This window comes from Lodderomyces beijingensis (genome assembly GCF_963989305.1).
Source record: "Lodderomyces beijingensis strain CBS 14171 genome assembly, chromosome: 5".
NCBI classification, from domain to species: domain Eukaryota; kingdom Fungi; phylum Ascomycota; class Pichiomycetes; order Serinales; family Debaryomycetaceae; genus Lodderomyces; species Lodderomyces beijingensis.
This window is the reverse complement of record NC_089974.1, coordinates 1,276,172-1,292,944: the sequence shown is the minus strand read 5'-3', so window position 1 is coordinate 1,292,944 and position 16,773 is coordinate 1,276,172. Positions and strand designations below refer to the sequence as shown.

Below are 16,773 nucleotides of genomic sequence, written 5' to 3'. Positions count from 1 at the left end.
ACGAGTAGCTCAACTAACTTCCCCTACCGAGGTGTCTCGAGAGAAATCAAAAGACAAACCTCCCCGTGATAAAAGGAATATAAAAAAAAACTCCAAGCGAAGTGATCCACGCGCAATTGTCTGATTCCTAAATTTAGATTCAATTACTTCACCGCCGTGCTATTGTAAATAACTCGTCTCCTGGCAAAAACCTTGCTGTGCAATTACAACTACAATTACAACTTCAGTTGCAACGATTGGGGGAGTCTTCTAGAGAGGAGGGGACGAAAAGGTGCACGTTCACGATTACTGGCACCATATAAACCTATTAAGATATTCACTATTTAAGATAAATAGACAGCTAGTCTTGGCTCATTAACGGTGTTGGTCAAACGCTTTCATGCGTGCAATTATCAAGTCACATAGGAAGAATGATACCCCAACAACAACACCAGCTACGACAGCGGGAGCCAATACTACAACAGGAGCTGGCTCAACAGCTGCAGGAACAATAACAACAGCTGCTGCTCCCGGCACTAGTTGTAATAGGACGACGATAAGGGACTTTGATAGTGATCGCTTCCCGGGTGGGATCAAGAACACAACAGTAAACTACCAGCCACCGTCAAGCAGCCACGCACGGCACACACCTTTGCTGTCGCCCAATGGACTTCAGTTCTCGCAACACTCGCCATCTTCGACAAGCCTAGCTGGCTCGTCAAACACGGGGTCCCCGTTGAAGATACTCAGTCCGTTCAAAAACCTATTTTCCTCTTCGAAATCGTCTCCAAAATCAAATGACAACTTACAAGATGTGCTAAACATCAAGACGTCGCCAAAGAAACCCAAGAACTTGCGTTTTAAAAAGCATACACGAAGCCGAAGTTACGTTTCTGGCCAGTCCCCGAATTTGAAGGAACTACCCAACGAATCAGCCCTGCATCTGGCGGAGAGGCCCGGCATCAAGGAATCGTTTTCGGCACCATATCTACGGGCACCAAAACAATACTCGGAGGCGCCACCTGCTGCTACTACTGCTAGTAACACCACCACCACCACTTCCACTGCCACTGCCACGGCCGCTACCACCAAGAGCCCATCAGTGATGCCGTTTCAGGTTCACCATTTAGGTGGTGGGGCTCCGCGAAATTCCTCTCGCAACTCGCTTGGGCCGCCAATCACTTTATCGCAAAGACCAAGCCTAGATTCTAGACTGGGTCTATCTGACTCTGCTGTTGCATCACCATCACAAGCATCACCACCGCCGCTTCCACCAACGACTCAGTGTGAAGAAGGATTCAACAACCACCAGCCAAATGTCTCTAGAGGCCACCTGGTGGTCTCCGAGAATCACGACCAAGATGACTCTCTTGATGAAAGCGATACTGCATCTTCGCAATTTTCATTCCTGCAGGACATGATTGCAGGTCGAAATGTATCTGTAAAGTACTACAAGATCAAGCCCGAGAAACCTTTTGAAAAGGAACCAATAGAGCGGAACCCGTACGATACGCAGGATTTGGGCTACGAAGCTGACGATATTTCAGACTATGACTTTGACAATAACGGTATGGATGAAGAAGACGATTACGAAGAGGATGATGATTTTGGAGCAAATCATGACTTGTTTGAAGACTCTCCCAAAGTCAAGAACAGCGCGTCGAATTTAGCATACGAGACGACTGATTCCGGGGATGATGGTTCCACTCAAAGGGTTTTTGGGGGTGAAGTTGCAATTCCCCGCCAGCCAGTCATTCGTATTCCGTTAACCGATGCAAACTTTTCGGCATCTCCGCACACGCTTGCTCCGTTTAACCTGTCCTACCATCTATCGATCCTGGGCCCCGAAAGCTTCTCATCTGCAACTTCCAGCCCCAAAAAATCCAATTTTGAAGATGACATCTTGGAGAGTTACCTCACCAGGAGCCAGCTGAACTCTCAAAGTGACTTTGCCGCCGCGGCCATGGAACCTCCATTTTCCGACGACCATGGAAGTTTCGAGCTATTTGAATTGAGCAGTCCCATGATCAACGGATTGACAGTGGGCCATAACTTGAGACACCGGTCGAGACGAGCAAATGCCAATCCTAATAAGCTCCAAATACATCGCGATCTAGCGAACCTGGAGTACTTGCCGTTGCACTCGGAGCAGCTGAATGTCAGAGATTTGATGCAAGGCAGGTTGTTTCCGTCTTTCCACGGCTCCTTTGATGAAAAAATACACAGCCTCGTGCTTCATAAAGTTGAAGAATTTGATCTGTTTTTTAGAGCCATGCTGAACACAGACACGGCGTCTGTGAATGTTGCTGATGAAGCTGACTCTTTCCGGTCCTTGACAAACTCGAACGAAGCTGACGAATCTGTGAGTACAGTTATTTTCCCTGCGGGATTTAAAGCCACCACTCATGCCGCGGTTGATGAAACGCAAGAGGTTGACAGCGTTGCTTTACGAAAAGACGAGGAGCCGAGTCTGGCAGCCTTGAACATCATGAACCTTCTTCTGAATGCGGAAAGTAAAGCAGGGGGCTCTTTCCAGGAATCGCGCGACAATCTTGTGGCAAGCGAAACAAAGGACACCACAGACACCCAAACCGCTGAGGCAGAAGCGGACACCGACATTGAACATCGCAATTCGAATTTCGATGAAACACAAAGTGCTAATAAATCGCGCAAAAACCGCGACTCAATCGCAGAAATGATGGGATTATTGGCCAATTTAGAATCCGACAGAACTGGCACTTGTTACGACGCAAAACGAGGCAGCCAAACCAACAAACAGGCAGATGGCAATTCAGAAGGAGACATGATGGGTCTAGGGATACAAACACCATCACATCTGAAAACCTCCCCACATTACAATACTCAAGCATCCGCAGCTGACTCCATGACGTACCTGGCGAGTTCCGACAACGAGTCGTCTGAGCTGACAGCAGTCAACGTCGAGACATCGCTTTCCACAGGCATATATTTATCGCGGTCCATCCAAAGAATCCCTTCTTCAGACGCAAGCAACCCAGATTCGCAGTTCAAACACAAGCCCTCATTCAAGAGATATTCGTGGTTCAGCAGCCAAGAAAGCTTATCGTCGAAAAACACGCCCAACGGCCAGTTCCTCAAGGAGATCGACCCCACCGACGACTCCTTCAAACCGGTGCCCTTGGACCAGGACCTCCTCGACGAGATCAACCTCCTACCGGAAGACTCCATCGTGCTCGAAAAGGAGCAGCACGGCGGAAAATATCCGAGCAGTCCAGGTATCGAGCACTCAAACTCGTTCAACCGAAAACCGAGGAAGATGGTGTTGAGCACGCAACCGAAATCCAACAAGATTGAAACGTTGAACAAAACGGTGACTTTCTACAAGCGAGAATCGAGCTTGGTGCTGGCTGCACCAGTCGAGTCAGGCGCGTTGAGGAACTTCAGTTTGAGAAGAGAAGCGTCGACGAGGTCAACTAGCTCGTGTCCTTCTGTGGTTGAGGACGCGGAAGAAGACGAGATGGGCAACACACCACAGACAAACACTTCGCGCCCCTCAGTGCCCGTGCTCGTCAAATTGAGAAAATGAAATAAAAAAGACAAAATAAAGAACATTTATAACGCATACATCACACCACGTTACTTGACCTGACTCCAATCCACCAACACAACAAAAACATTAGCATCGCATCAGAAACTTTTCTGGACCCGAGTTTCTTTCATAAAAGTATCAAAGTTGTAGTTTTCATTCATTGCATAATCGAAATAGTTGTCATTTGAATTGGGCGCTGTGCCTCTCTTTGCATATTCTCGACGTTCCTCTTCAGCGCGACGCATCGCGGTGGCCATTGTAGCGGCGCGATGAGCTAGGGGCCGTTGTTTTTGTTTGATGTCAGCGGGGGTAACGTTGGACCGTTTCAAGTTTAGCTCGTGGACGATTCGTCCCGCGGTAGTGAGTGACCGTAATTGGTTAGCATTCTCGCATGTGTTCGCGGACCCACGTGAGCTAGCGGTTGAAATGGTAGATGCATTCCCCACGCCAAATAACCAACTGTCGTTGCGGTATTTCGAGTAGATGCTCAACAACTCGTCGTCATCAGCTTCAGTTTCAGCTTCAGCTTCATCGTCGTCGTCGTCAAGTATAATCACTTCAACGTCGGCGCCGTTGATGGTCTCGGTCACGGACTTGTACGACGTGGTGGAGTTGGTTCGCTTGACGGTGCATTTCTCGCCTTGCTCATCTGTCAAATCTATGGTTATGCTATCGGACTCGGAGCGGCAATTATCTTCTTCCTGCGACGTTCTGGTCTTGGTCTTGGACCTAGACTTGGAGTTGGCCGGGGCTTTCAGTTTGCGCGTCTTTCGAAGCGGTGAGCTCATTTCCTTTTCACTCGGTGGAGGTGGGATCTTGGGCGTCGCATACAATGCCCCGAAATCGTCATCTTTGAAATTTGTTTCCTTAAAATCAACGGCGTATTGGACTGCTTTGGGAGGCTCGCAAATGACAATCTTCATCTCTTCCGCTACTGCATGTGCTTCTTTCTCCCGTGTCAATTTGTCCATTCCAGCGCCTGTATTCTCTGCTTCTGATCTTCTTTGTTTTTGCAGTTCCCGCCCTGGCGTCTCTCCTGGCGTCTCTCCTGGCGTCTTTCCTGGTGTCTTTCCTGGCGCATCTTGGTTGTGCACCAATTTCATTTGCTCAATTTCCTTTAAAGCGTCAAATGAATTTCCACGTGTATGAGTGCGTCGATTCGGTCGATTCGTTTGAGCAAGCACATCAGCAGATTTAGACCTCGCATGGCCGGCAGATGATATTGTACCAGAGGGGCGTTTATCGTCCACCTCAAAATTAATAGAGTGCATAGACTTACCTCGCCTGTGTCTCAAGGGGGACGCATTCGATACTTTGGGATACGAATCGGACGCCGATTTCGATGTGACTTCAAAGTCAGAATCGTCTTCGAGCAGTTGCAACTTCAACTGTTCTCGCAAATGGTTAAGAGCGCCTTCACTTGGAAATCTCATCTTTGATACTGGTGGTGGTGGTTGTGGTTGTGGCTGCGAGTGAACAGATTCAGCAAATTCAGACACCGATGTTTCTGTGCGGGTTTCTGAGAACACCGCCTCACTGCACACAGAGTGTGTCTTGAACGAATATTGGTCCATCACAGCTTTCTTTGACAAGTCTGGGATCTCGATTTGGCCGTTGGAGTAGAAGATGTGCCTTGATGCAGAGCTTCGATTGTCTTTGTCAATATTGTCCCTCTTCTCCTTCTGAAAGCTTTCACTGTTTGTCACATTGAGTGGACTGTTGGGGAAACTATACGCGTGGCCAGCACCTTCGTTATCGTGATTAGTTGTAGTGTTTTCATGGTTGTGCGTGGGTTTCGGTGCAAGTGCAAGTGGCTGTGGTTGCGGTTGCAAGCTCGGCGTTTTTTTCGAGATGCTTAGCGGTGCCGTGCCTATACTTGCGTTGTCATCTGAACTGTCAACATCGACCCAGGGATCTTCATCGTCTTTAACTACGTTTTTGTCCGTGAAAGCAAGGGGTTCCTTCAGCTTAAGCCTTGCCGGTGTGCATGTGGTTTCTCTACTCAACGAAATGTCAATTGACGGCTGTAGCGATCTCCAGCTCCCGTCGCTGCTGGAAGAGTCGGTTGATGCAACTCGAAGGTTGGAATTGATAATATGCGGTCTCGTTAGCGATTTGTAAGCATGGGTTTCGATATTGGTGGTTTCTTGTAACGGCGTGTGAGCGACTTTTTTAAGTTGACCCGCTTGGACGGCGTCCATAGGTTTCCGGTTGCATGAATACAAGCTAAACTCACCGGCAGAGCTGAATGAACTAACTGAGGATGCATGCGAGTCTTGGTTGTAAATTCCGTTTGTTATGGGTTTGTTTAAGTGAGAACTGCTTTCGCCTGGGAAAAGTTTTCTCCGAGCGGCGGATCTGGGGTCCAGGAACCTTGAAGAAGATGTGGTTTGTGAAATAGGAGCTTTTGGAGGAGGGCTTCTCTCAACTTTCGGATTGGGATTTTGCCTGTTTGGTGTTGGAATCGAGGGCGTCGCCAAGGCGTTTGCTATATTCAATCTTCGCTCCTCATCTGCGGTGAATGGCAATGGCGGCAATTTCTTATTCGGCTTTGTAGGAGTAAACGGAGACGGCTCCATTCTTTTCTCCTTCTCCATGGTTGTCTTTTTCCGCATGATAGTCGAGGTTCTTGATCCAGCGTGGGATGCCTCTTCAATTGTACTGAGCTCGTCCGAATCCCTGTATGGGAATGCCATCTTCAGGTACTTGTTATTGTTGCTTGCCACCGACGGAGGTGTTGGAGACTTTTTAGCGAGTGATGGGCTTGAGCTTTTTTTGTCGAGATAGGTTGACTTTGGCGAAGGCAATGAAAATTTTGTCTTTCTTGAGTCGCCAAAACTGTCAAAGTCCAGCTCGTTATCGGACGACAGAGACGATGAGACTTTTTCGTATCCTTGTGGAGTATAAATAAGGGTCACTTGTTTTGGCTTTCTCGGTGAGCGGAGACGGCCCGGAGTATTGTTTGGTGACTTGTTGTTGTTGTTGTTGTTGTTGGAAGTCGTTGAAGTTGATGCAGTATACACAGTGTTTGTGGTTGCAATGGTTGCGGTTGTGTTAGTGGTTGGTTTAGAAGGGCTTAGCCTCGGTGGTAGTTTTAGGGTCAAGGGAACTGGTATGTTGTATCTCTTCCCACTCGGACTCGGGCTCGACGACACAACATGCATTCGTAGAGCTAGCGGGCTCCTTGAGATTTGCTTTAGCTGGGACGGACTAATGCTTGGAGTGGAGATGACTGACCTTATTTCGTCCTCATCATCAATAGAGCCAGTCGATTCAGGAAAACTCTGGCGATTTGAAGTTTTAACTGGAGAATGAGATCGTGACCTTCCCTTGTAGTTGTTGTTGTCTTGATGAGCTGCCACACGGCCTTGGCGTTGCTGTGAGTTCAGCAGTTTTGCATTGGGTGACGTCGGAGGAGACGGCATCATGTCACTATGACCAAGCCCTGGAGTGACAGCTGGGAATGTGGAAGTGAAGGTGGGATGGTGAATAATGCAAGTAAGGTTGGCCAAGTCAAGGGGATTCCTGGATAGAACTAAATGATGTGAATCTCCTTGATCTTCTCTGACACACAAGCAAAAATAAAATTTGAAAAGAACTTTCCTCGATAGTTAAACGAAAGTAGGGAGGGGAGCCCAATGTTGAGATTTAAGGCTTGCATCGTGAATTGTTGACTACCTTTTGGCCCATTCTTACCTGTAATCATCATCTCTGGGTGTTGATAAATGGTCCGAATTTGGCAAATGCAGCACAATTTTTTTTTCCGTCTCGCTTTGGAGAGATCTCCCCAATTGTATGTGCGTTGTTGCAATTTGCACCCAGTGCCCAATGCGCTTCCTCTTCTTGGAACAGCAGCAATGGACACAATAGAAGAAGCTCAACCTCTCGTGATTCCCACCAGAAACTGATTCGAACAATGGGAAAAAAACCAGAACCACCAGCTTCATTTCTCTCTCTCTCTCTTTGTTTTTTGCATCCTTACAAAATTTACGAGAACTTCTGTACTAATTGGGTGTAACCATTTGTCTTTTTCTTGTTCAAACGGTTTAAAGTTAACCATCCACGCCTTGCCGAGCTGCCAATTCGCGGCATCCATTTCCCGAGAACTAAAGGTGGGGTCTCATGTAACGGAAGCAAAACATGGAGCTGGCTCGAGCATGATTTGCAGCAAGCAGTTGCCTTGACTTCTACAACACTGTCAATGAATTGAAGAAAACATTGCTCATTTTTTATTTTGAGCAATTAGATGTCAGGGACAAAAAAGCAAAGGTCGGCAGTACTTTTCGATACTACCGGATTGACATAGTTCGGGGAAAGGATGGTTTGAAAAGTGTCTGTGTTTGAAGGAGTGGGGACCTTTGGGCCAAACAACGTCACGTGCACGGCTGCAACCTTAGTCGTGCACGTGACGTTGTCTCCTTTCCACCAAAAGAGAGAAGGAGCAAAGAGAACAAAAAAATTTAGTAGCCATCGAACAACACTGTACCTACTCTTCTTCTTCCTCTTCTTCTGAATCACACACAGATATAGATAAAAGAAGTGTTCTAAAAGGTATGGATCTTATCATCATGAATGGGAGTTTCTCAAAGTTTTGGAAAAGAAAAGAAAACCAAAGGAAAAGGGTATTATCAGGATGAATTTCGTTTTTTTTATAAAGTATGTTTTTTCTGGCATCTCTAATATTAGAAAGCTTTCCATTGTTGTGAAAGTTACATGCTTATACCCTGACTAAACTATCTGAAAGAATTTGCCCTTTCCAAAAAAGAAAATTTCCATTCGAGGACACTTTTTGTTGCGATGATACTAACAAAACTTGCAAATCAAGATGCTCTTACTACTACAAGCGGCAAAGAGAACATCCGGTCTTTATGAAGAAAGTGCCGCGATGGAGTGATGAGAGAATATGAGCCGATTGGGATTTGATTTGATTTGATCTGACTTGACTTAAACTTGGAATTTTCACTCCATGAAAAACACTCATCTTGTATAGATTATCGAACCTTTTGAAAATCTCTTGTTTCTTCAAAGTCCCTGGGCCGTGTTCATTCCTCAGCTTGTTGTATTTCCATCGTGGATGAGCCTAGGTGTGATTGTTAGTGTAAGTGTAAGTGTAAAGTGTATTTGCGTAGGTGCGTAGGTGCGCCCGCGCGCGACGACACCTTCCTCCAAAACCCTTGAGAGGTGAATTTTTTTTTTGTTGATCCTGACAAAAGGGAAAATTCAGCTTGGAGAGAAAACGTAGCTTGTCAGGGTTTGTGCCCAACCGCAAAAGAAATGTCCGATGGATATGACTTCGGAGATACAGAAGAGTTCTTCGAGGACGAGCTTGTTGGTCCTATGAGAGAGCAGAGCTCGCTTCGTGAGCCGCATCAATTATCCGATGAGCTTTCCATGCGCCAAGTGCGCTTGATCTTGGACCAAACTGCATTTGTTCGAGGGATAGGCAATGTCAAGAGATGGTTTAACGACGAATATATCGAGCAAAACTGGAACGCCTCGTCAGACAAGATCAAGCTCAACATTTACATCCCTTCGTATACCTTGCACGAATTTGACTTTGTCAAAAGAGGCACCTCGATCAGTGCCACCAATGCACGAGAAGCTATCAAATTTATCGATAATTACTTGGAGAATTTTGCCCCTGGCCAGCCCCAGGCCCCAGATTGCGACAGAATCCAGTACAATTTGAATCTTGAATCTCCACAGGATGCTACCCCTTCGTGGAACAGCTGCACCAGGTTTAAGGTTTTTACACCAAAGATTAAGGACTTTCCGAATTACAAGACCAGTTTTGACTCGAACCAAGTGAGACAGGTGGGCGATCCAAGCAACCTCGGCAGTAGCCAGCAAGGCCACAACCATAATTATTGCAATGAAAGCTCGCAGGATGTATACCAGGACTCGGCAGCAGACTTTGACTCGAATGCCGAGATGCCCGCCCGGTTAAGATACTTGATCAGGACCTGCATTTACAAGAGATTTGTTGAAAAGTATCAGCCGCCACCAAAGAACAGTATCGAGGAGTGGAAGTTGGTCACCGAGGACCCCATAACCAAGATCTGGGCAAAAGCATACGGAATCGACTGTGTCAATGTCAATGAAGCGGAGCTTCTCATTTTCCAAAACTATGACGTCAACTCGTTCAGAGTCTATAACCCTTTTTCTTCGGATGAAAACAGCTTTGATCCAAGAAGCGATATCTTGCAAAACAGAATTGACACGACCCTGTACTCGTATTACAGTGTTAAACAGGCACCACCTAGAGTTGGCTATAGAAACAAGAACAACAATAGCACCAATAGGTCTGCTCGAGCCCGCAACAGGATGAACAAAAGCAAAAAGCCTCCCAGAATCCCAATCGAAGGGGTGGTCCACGAAGAAACAACCGAGTCTGGGACGACGAAAAAGGAAAAGTTCAAGGCCATCAACTATGCTCCAAGAGGAGAGGGGCAATTGTGGAAACCGTGAGCCATGAATTGAATCAACACAGGCGGCGCCAGCGCCCGCAGCTCACAAAAGAGCTCACAAAAGGTGTTTCTCTATTCACGCATCCACTATTCACGCATCCACTATTCACGCATCCTCGCGAAAGCTGCACCTTTCTAGTGCCACTTGGTTGACAACAAAAACACAGGTAGATAGATGCTTTTTAAGCCCTACTGCGGTTTCGGGCAACAGTGACTGGAAACGGTTTTTTTTTTCCTGGTTTTTTTTTTTTTTTTCTTCTGAACTTACTGGTAGACAGAAACGGGCAAACCAAGCAAGGGTTTTATGAAAGCAGGATGTGGCGATGGTGGCGGTGGCGGATGCCTTCCATCCTAGTTGACCAATGCTGGGTGTTTTGCAAATAGCCGTGTATAGGTGTCGCGTAATTGGTGCATTTATTCACACCGCCCTTCTTGTCTCAATAAAGCCCAGTTTCAAAAAAAAACAAACAGACATTTACATCTATATACATCTCGTAGGACGACTATGGAGTCAGACTGCTTCATCGAGTAGAAGTTGCCGTTTTGACCGTTTGGCAGTTTTGATCAAAAAGGCTACACCCCAAAAGTGTTGCCAAATATCTATCCACATAACGCGTGTCCCTATAAATGTCCCTGGTAGTGTCCATGGGCACAATTGTTTTGCGCTTGCTTCTTTTCCTTTTTCCCTCCTTCTCGGCGGGGTCACCGCGAGCGGGTGGCCTTTTGCTCCCCCCCTCCTTGCTCGTGCTGGTGCTGGTACCGCTGTCTGTCTGTGGGTGTTGCCTCGGGGGGAGGAAAGTACGACTATTTCCCACATAATTAATGCAAGCGTGTTTAGGGTGTTCCAGTGTTTATTTTGCAATCTTCTGTAGTGAGATATTACTCGAATCAATCTAGCCGGAAAAAAGAGAGGCAGATTCTTTGTTTGTTTGATTGATTGATTTTTGAAGTCTTGACTGCTTGTTTATTTCGAGTTTGGGTGAATATATCGACACACCTTGTTTAGTTGAGGCAGTTCTTCAACACTTTCGACTCCCTCAAACGCTTAACAAATTTTTTTTTTTTCTACCACAACCACCACCACCACCAACATCGGCGTCAACTACATCAACGACATCAAGATAGACAGCAGCAAAAATTTGTAGTTACTACCGCTAATACAAACGTTTCTCACCTCTCTACATACCAGCAACCAAGCCAACGATATACAGCTACACATTCCCGTCCGTTTTAACAGATTACCACCTAGTCCTTTACGATGAATCGTATGCCCACGAAGGAGGAAATACAAAAGATAGTTCATCGTTGGCGGCAACTACGAGACCAATATGGCGAACAGGTGGTCAATGTCCCCGAGTTTACTCAGCTAAACAAGACCATAAATACCCTCAAAATGCACCTGCAACAGTTGCAACAACAACAACAGCAGCAGCAGCAACTAAACCAACTAAATCAACAACGCCAGACACCGCAGCAGCAGCAGCAGCAACAACAGCCCGGCAGCCAACAAAATGACCAACGCCCTGTTCAATCGCAGCAGCAGCAACAACAAGGGTTTCAACAGCAACAGCAGCGGCCTCCTCTGGCGGAGCATTCCGCAACTTCTCAACTACTGCATCAGGCCCCAGTCACGCATCGGCTGACTCCACAACAACAGCATCAGCCATCTCCGCAACAACTACTTCAACAACAACAAAGAAGAGCACAGCTGACCACTCCTCATTTACAAAGCCAGCCGACACCACAGAACCAGCTGCAGATAAACTCGGTATCGAATGCATCTCAGTTTTCCAACGCTCTCGACTCCCCAGCCGTGGGCGGTAGCGGTAGTGGGAATGCCTCTAGCAACGGTACGCCCATGTCTCAAAATGCCAACTTCATCCCAGGAGCCTCTGTCAATGTCAATGTCAATGCTAGATTCCAGTCCAACCCCATGTTAAGCCAAGGGGTGCCGCAGAATGGAAACCCCAATTTTCCCGTCCAAAACAATGGCGTCAACAACGGCTGGTCAATGAGCCAACCTCCACTTGCTCCTAGTGGGCCAGAGTCTGCATTCACAAATCAGCAGTTTCAACTTCTCAAATCTCAACTACAGGCACTCAAATTGTTGGTGAAAACGCCCAACCAAGGACCGCTTCCACAAAATCTAGTGGATTTCATTACCAACCCGTCATCAGCTCACCCTAATGATCAATATTTGCCAGCTATACAAGGAAGTGGACCAAACAATGGCCAGATGTCGCCAAATTTCTTTCCTCCAAACTCTCAGATGGGACAGCCAAATGGCGCGGCATTTAACGGCACTAAAGGCCCACATAATCTAGCTCTTTCTGAAAAGAAGAAGGGTAAAAGAGGACCTAAACCAAAGAACAAGGACCAGCCAAAGAAATTGACAAAGAAGCAGATTAGAGAAGAAGAACAGCGCCTGGCTATGGAAAAGCAGAGACGCGACTTTGAGCAACAGAATAGAATGAACCAAGAGCAAAACCAACAATTCATGCAACAACAGCAACAACAGCCGCCGCCACAACAGCATTCTTTTCCTCCACAACCATCGCAGCAGAATCAACAACAGTCGCAACAGTACCCATACCCTCCTCTCCCACATCAAGGACTTGCTAATCTGCAAGCTTCACCAAATATGCCGTCAGGTACTCATCCTAACCACCCTCCTCCTCATCCTCATCCTGCTGCTGCTGCTGCACCTCCTTCACAATCGCATCCTCATCCAGGTCATCCAGGTCATCCAGGTCATCCAGTTCAACCAGTTCAACCAGTTCAACCACCACAACCACCACCGCCACCGCCTCCTCCTCCACCTCAGCCGGAGAACCAGATCATACTAGCCGATCCTAGTCCCCCCGAGTTGCTCAGCAAGGTGATATCCGAGAGCTCAGTAAAGAACAAAATGGTGATCCCGGTAACAAAACCAAACATCGAGGTGGACACTTTTGAAATATACAACATTGTCGGAGAGCACACAAAGGATGTGCCCTTGAGCACACTTTACACTCCACAAAGCAGATTCCAAATACCCTCGTTGATGCCCGAGGCAATGAGCATGGAAGAATTATCAGCCAACTATGAGGTTCTCGTTATTTTAAGGATGGAGCAAGAGAAGGAGTACATTAAAAGAAAGCTATTGCAACTTTCTGAAAATGAGGACGACAACGACAATGACGAGAACGTCGAAAATGAGAACTACAACAACAACCACGCTGACGAGCGTTCTAGATTGGAGACGAGACTCAACATGTTGGAAATACTTCCTTTGCAAAAAGAAGCTCGAGGCAAAGTGCTTGTTCAAACATGGTTCAACAAGTCCCTCTTACCCAATTCCCATCCAAATTTCCTAGCGAGATTCAACGCACTTTCAATGGACAGTGTTGCCATTACAATTGACTTGTATCAGAACCAATTGGAGTCATTTGTCAAGGAAAAGAACAAGAAGCACTCCACAATTGTCAAAAGGATCTTGAAATTCAGTGTCGACACCGGCATGAAGGAGTCCAAAAAGGCAGACAAGGTGCTCAGATTCATCAACAAAGTCAACAACTTTCACAATCAGACTGCGAAAGAAGAGCAAAAGAAATTCGACAAGATGGCTAAGCAGCGTTTGCAAGCTTTGAGGCTGAATGACGAAGAAGGGTATTTGAAGCTTTTGGATCAAACCAAGGATTCCAGAATCACACACTTGTTGAAGCAAACCGATCAATTCTTGGACTGCTTATCGCAAGCAGTGCAATCGCAACAAAAGGAATCCAAACACAATTTTGTAGATGCAGGTCGTACTCAAGAAGAACAAGAAGGTGATATTGAACAACAGCAACAGGTAGAAGAGGAAGAAGCAATGGGAGGAGATACCGAGATGGACGAGGCCGAAAAACGAGAAAAAATCGATTACTACAATGTAGCCCACAGAATCAAAGAAGAAGTGACGAAACAGCCATCAATCTTGGTTGGTGGTACCCTTAAGGAGTATCAATTGAAAGGTTTGCAATGGATGGTGTCGTTGTTTAATAACCACTTGAACGGAATCTTGGCAGATGAGATGGGTCTAGGCAAGACAATCCAAACAATTTCGTTGTTGACTTATTTGATCGAGGTCAAGAAAATCTCGGGCCCATACTTGGTCATTGTTCCGCTTTCCACTGTTACCAACTGGAATTTGGAGTTTGAAAAATGGGCGCCTGCTGTTAAAAAGATTACTTACAAGGGTACTCCAAACCAAAGAAAGTTATTGCAACATGAGATTAGAATGGGCAATTTCCAGATTCTTTTAACCACTTTTGAGTACATCATCAAGGACAAGGCTTTGTTGGGCAGAATCAAGTGGGTGCATATGATTATAGACGAGGGTCACCGTATGAAGAATGCAAACTCCAAATTATCAGAGACATTGACCCAAAACTATTACACCGACTACCGTTTGATCTTGACAGGGACTCCATTGCAAAACAATTTACCCGAATTGTGGGCACTTTTGAATTTTGTTTTGCCCAAGATTTTCAATTCGGTCAAGTCTTTTGAAGAATGGTTCAACAAACCTTTTGCCAACACCGGTGGCCAGGACAAGATTGAATTGACTGAAGAGGAAACCTTGTTGGTTATTAGAAGATTGCACAAGGTGCTTAGACCGTTTTTGTTGCGGAGATTGAAAAAAGATGTCGAAAAGGATTTGCCAAGCAAGGTTGAAAAAGTGGTAAAGTGTAAGATGTCAGCAGTGCAGCACAAATTGTACCAACAAATGTTGAGGTACAATGCGTTGTATGCCGGTGATCCAAACGATCCAGATACGGTTGTGCCGATAAAGAATGCCAACAATCAAATCATGCAGTTGAAGAAAATTTGTAATCACCCGTTTGTCTATGAAGATGTCGAAAACTTTATCAATCCTACTTCGGAGAATGGCGATATAATTTGGAGGGTTGCGGGCAAGTTTGAATTGTTGGATAAAGTGTTGCCCAAGTTCAAGGAAACAGGCCATAAAGTTTTGATTTTTTTCCAAATGACCCAGGTTATGGACATCATGGAGGATTTCTTGAGATTCCGGAACTTGAAGTACATGAGATTGGATGGCGGCACCAAAGCCGACGACAGAACGGACTTGTTGAAGCTTTTCAACGCCGCCGAGTCGGACTACTTTTGTTTCCTTTTGTCGACAAGAGCTGGTGGGTTGGGTTTGAACTTGCAAACTGCTGATACTGTCATCATTTTTGATACCGATTGGAACCCGCATCAGGACTTACAGGCACAGGACAGAGCACATCGTATTGGTCAGAAAAACGAGGTGAGAATCCTTCGATTGATCACGGAGGATTCGGTAGAGGAGATGATTTTGGGCAGAGCTCAAGTGAAGTTGGAGATTGATGGAAAAGTCATTCAGGCAGGTAAGTTTGATAACAAGTCTACTGCCGAGGAACAAGAAGCCATGTTGCGGGCATTGATTGAAAAAGAAGACGAGCGTAGACAGAGAGGTGTTGAGCCCGTGGATGAAGATTTGGACGATGACGAGTTGAACCAAATCATTGCCAGGAATGAGAATGAGTTGGAGGTGTTTAAGCGCCTCGACGAGGAGAGGTACTTGACCACCAAGAATGCCATTTATCCGTCTAGATTGTTCTCTGAGCAAGAATTGCCAGGAGTTTACAAGAAAGACCCCGAAGAAGTTCTCAAGAAAGTCGATGTTGCTTCAGAAGACTATGGTCGTGGTGCAAGAGAAAGAAAGGCTACCAAATACGACGACAATTTGACCGAAGAGCAATGGCTCGAGCAAATTGATGGAATGGTTTCGGATGACGGCCAAAGCGATGAGAGTGACGACAGCGAGTCTGAAAGTGAGACCGAAAGCTCAAATGTCGGAAATGGACGAGGACGTGGCAGAGGCGGCGGCGGCAGAGGAGGAGGAGTTGTTGGTGGAAGTGGTGGCGGTGGCAGAGGAAGTGGTAGAGGTCGGCCATCGAGAGTCAAAGTAGAGGCCGACGAAGAAAGCTCGACTGAAAACGACGCCAAGAGATCTGCAGACGAGTCTGACGATACGCCTGCTCAAAAGAAACAAAAAGTGGAAACGCCCAAACCAGTTGCAGTACTGGGTAGAGGAAGGGGCCGCGGCAGGGGTAGAGGCCGAGGTAGAGGTAGAGGTCGCGGCTCAACGTTGATCAGGTCCACGCTCGCTATTGACCCCTTGTCCCCCGACGAACGGGCAAGGTTACAAAACAACATTGAGAGCATTTTGGGATTAGTCATCAATCACCGAAACGAGCACGATAGACGCTTGAGCGACTTGTTCTTGGTGAAACCTTCCAAGAAATTTTACCCCGACTATTACGTGCTTATTAAGCATCCAATTGCATTAGACATTATAAAAAAGAGAGCCTCCGGCAACACTTATACACTCATGAGAGAGTTTATGGAGGACTTGCATCTCATGTTCAGCAACGCCAAGATCTACAACGAGGAAGGTTCAATAGTGTATCAGGACGCCGCGGCATTGGAGAAGATTGCCATAAGAAAAATGAGAGACTTGATGGGCGATTTGCTGGAGATTGAAGTGGAGAAACTATTGAACTTTGCTGACTTTGACGAGATGTTTGGACTCAACCATATTGTACCATCTACGGCAATTAAAAAGCCAATAGAGACCAAATTAGAAAAGCTTGATAAAGGCGAGACAGTGGACAGTCCATTAGTAGGTGCATCAACCACTGCGGGAACTGAAGAATCCACACCTGCGAATTTGGAATGATTTTTTTTCAAAAA

The 16,773-nt window shown here is 46.3% G+C and overlaps 4 protein-coding genes across 4 annotated transcripts; 3 read left to right on the top strand and 1 right to left on the bottom strand. All coding sequences in view use genetic code 12, as the record gives it.

Annotated features, from left to right (window-relative positions):
* Positions 1-379: 379 nt before the first annotated feature.
* Positions 380-3,544, top strand: LODBEIA_P44430 (uncharacterized protein; the record flags this gene model as incomplete). The annotated part of the gene is made up of 1 exon (XM_066974665.1): positions 380-3,544. The coding sequence occupies one exon, from the start codon at positions 380-382 to the stop codon at positions 3,542-3,544; it is 3,165 nt and encodes a 1,054-aa protein (XP_066831381.1).
* Positions 3,545-3,645: 101 nt separating this feature from the next.
* On the bottom strand, positions 3,646-6,243 carry LODBEIA_P44420 (uncharacterized protein; the record flags this gene model as incomplete). The annotated part of the gene is made up of 1 exon (XM_066974664.1): positions 3,646-6,243. One exon carries the CDS (start codon positions 6,241-6,243, stop codon positions 3,646-3,648), a length of 2,598 nt encoding a protein of 865 aa, XP_066831380.1.
* A 2,578-nt stretch (positions 6,244-8,821) lies between these two features.
* On the top strand, positions 8,822-10,015 carry LODBEIA_P44410 (uncharacterized protein; the record flags this gene model as incomplete). The annotated part of the gene is made up of 1 exon (XM_066974663.1): positions 8,822-10,015. One exon carries the CDS (start codon positions 8,822-8,824, stop codon positions 10,013-10,015), a length of 1,194 nt encoding a protein of 397 aa, XP_066831379.1.
* A 1,392-nt stretch (positions 10,016-11,407) lies between these two features.
* On the top strand, positions 11,408-16,759 carry LODBEIA_P44400 (uncharacterized protein; the record flags this gene model as incomplete). Its single annotated transcript, XM_066974662.1, has 1 exon — positions 11,408-16,759. The coding sequence occupies one exon, from the start codon at positions 11,408-11,410 to the stop codon at positions 16,757-16,759; it is 5,352 nt and encodes a 1,783-aa protein (XP_066831378.1).
* Between the last annotated feature and the right edge of the window lie 14 nt (positions 16,760-16,773).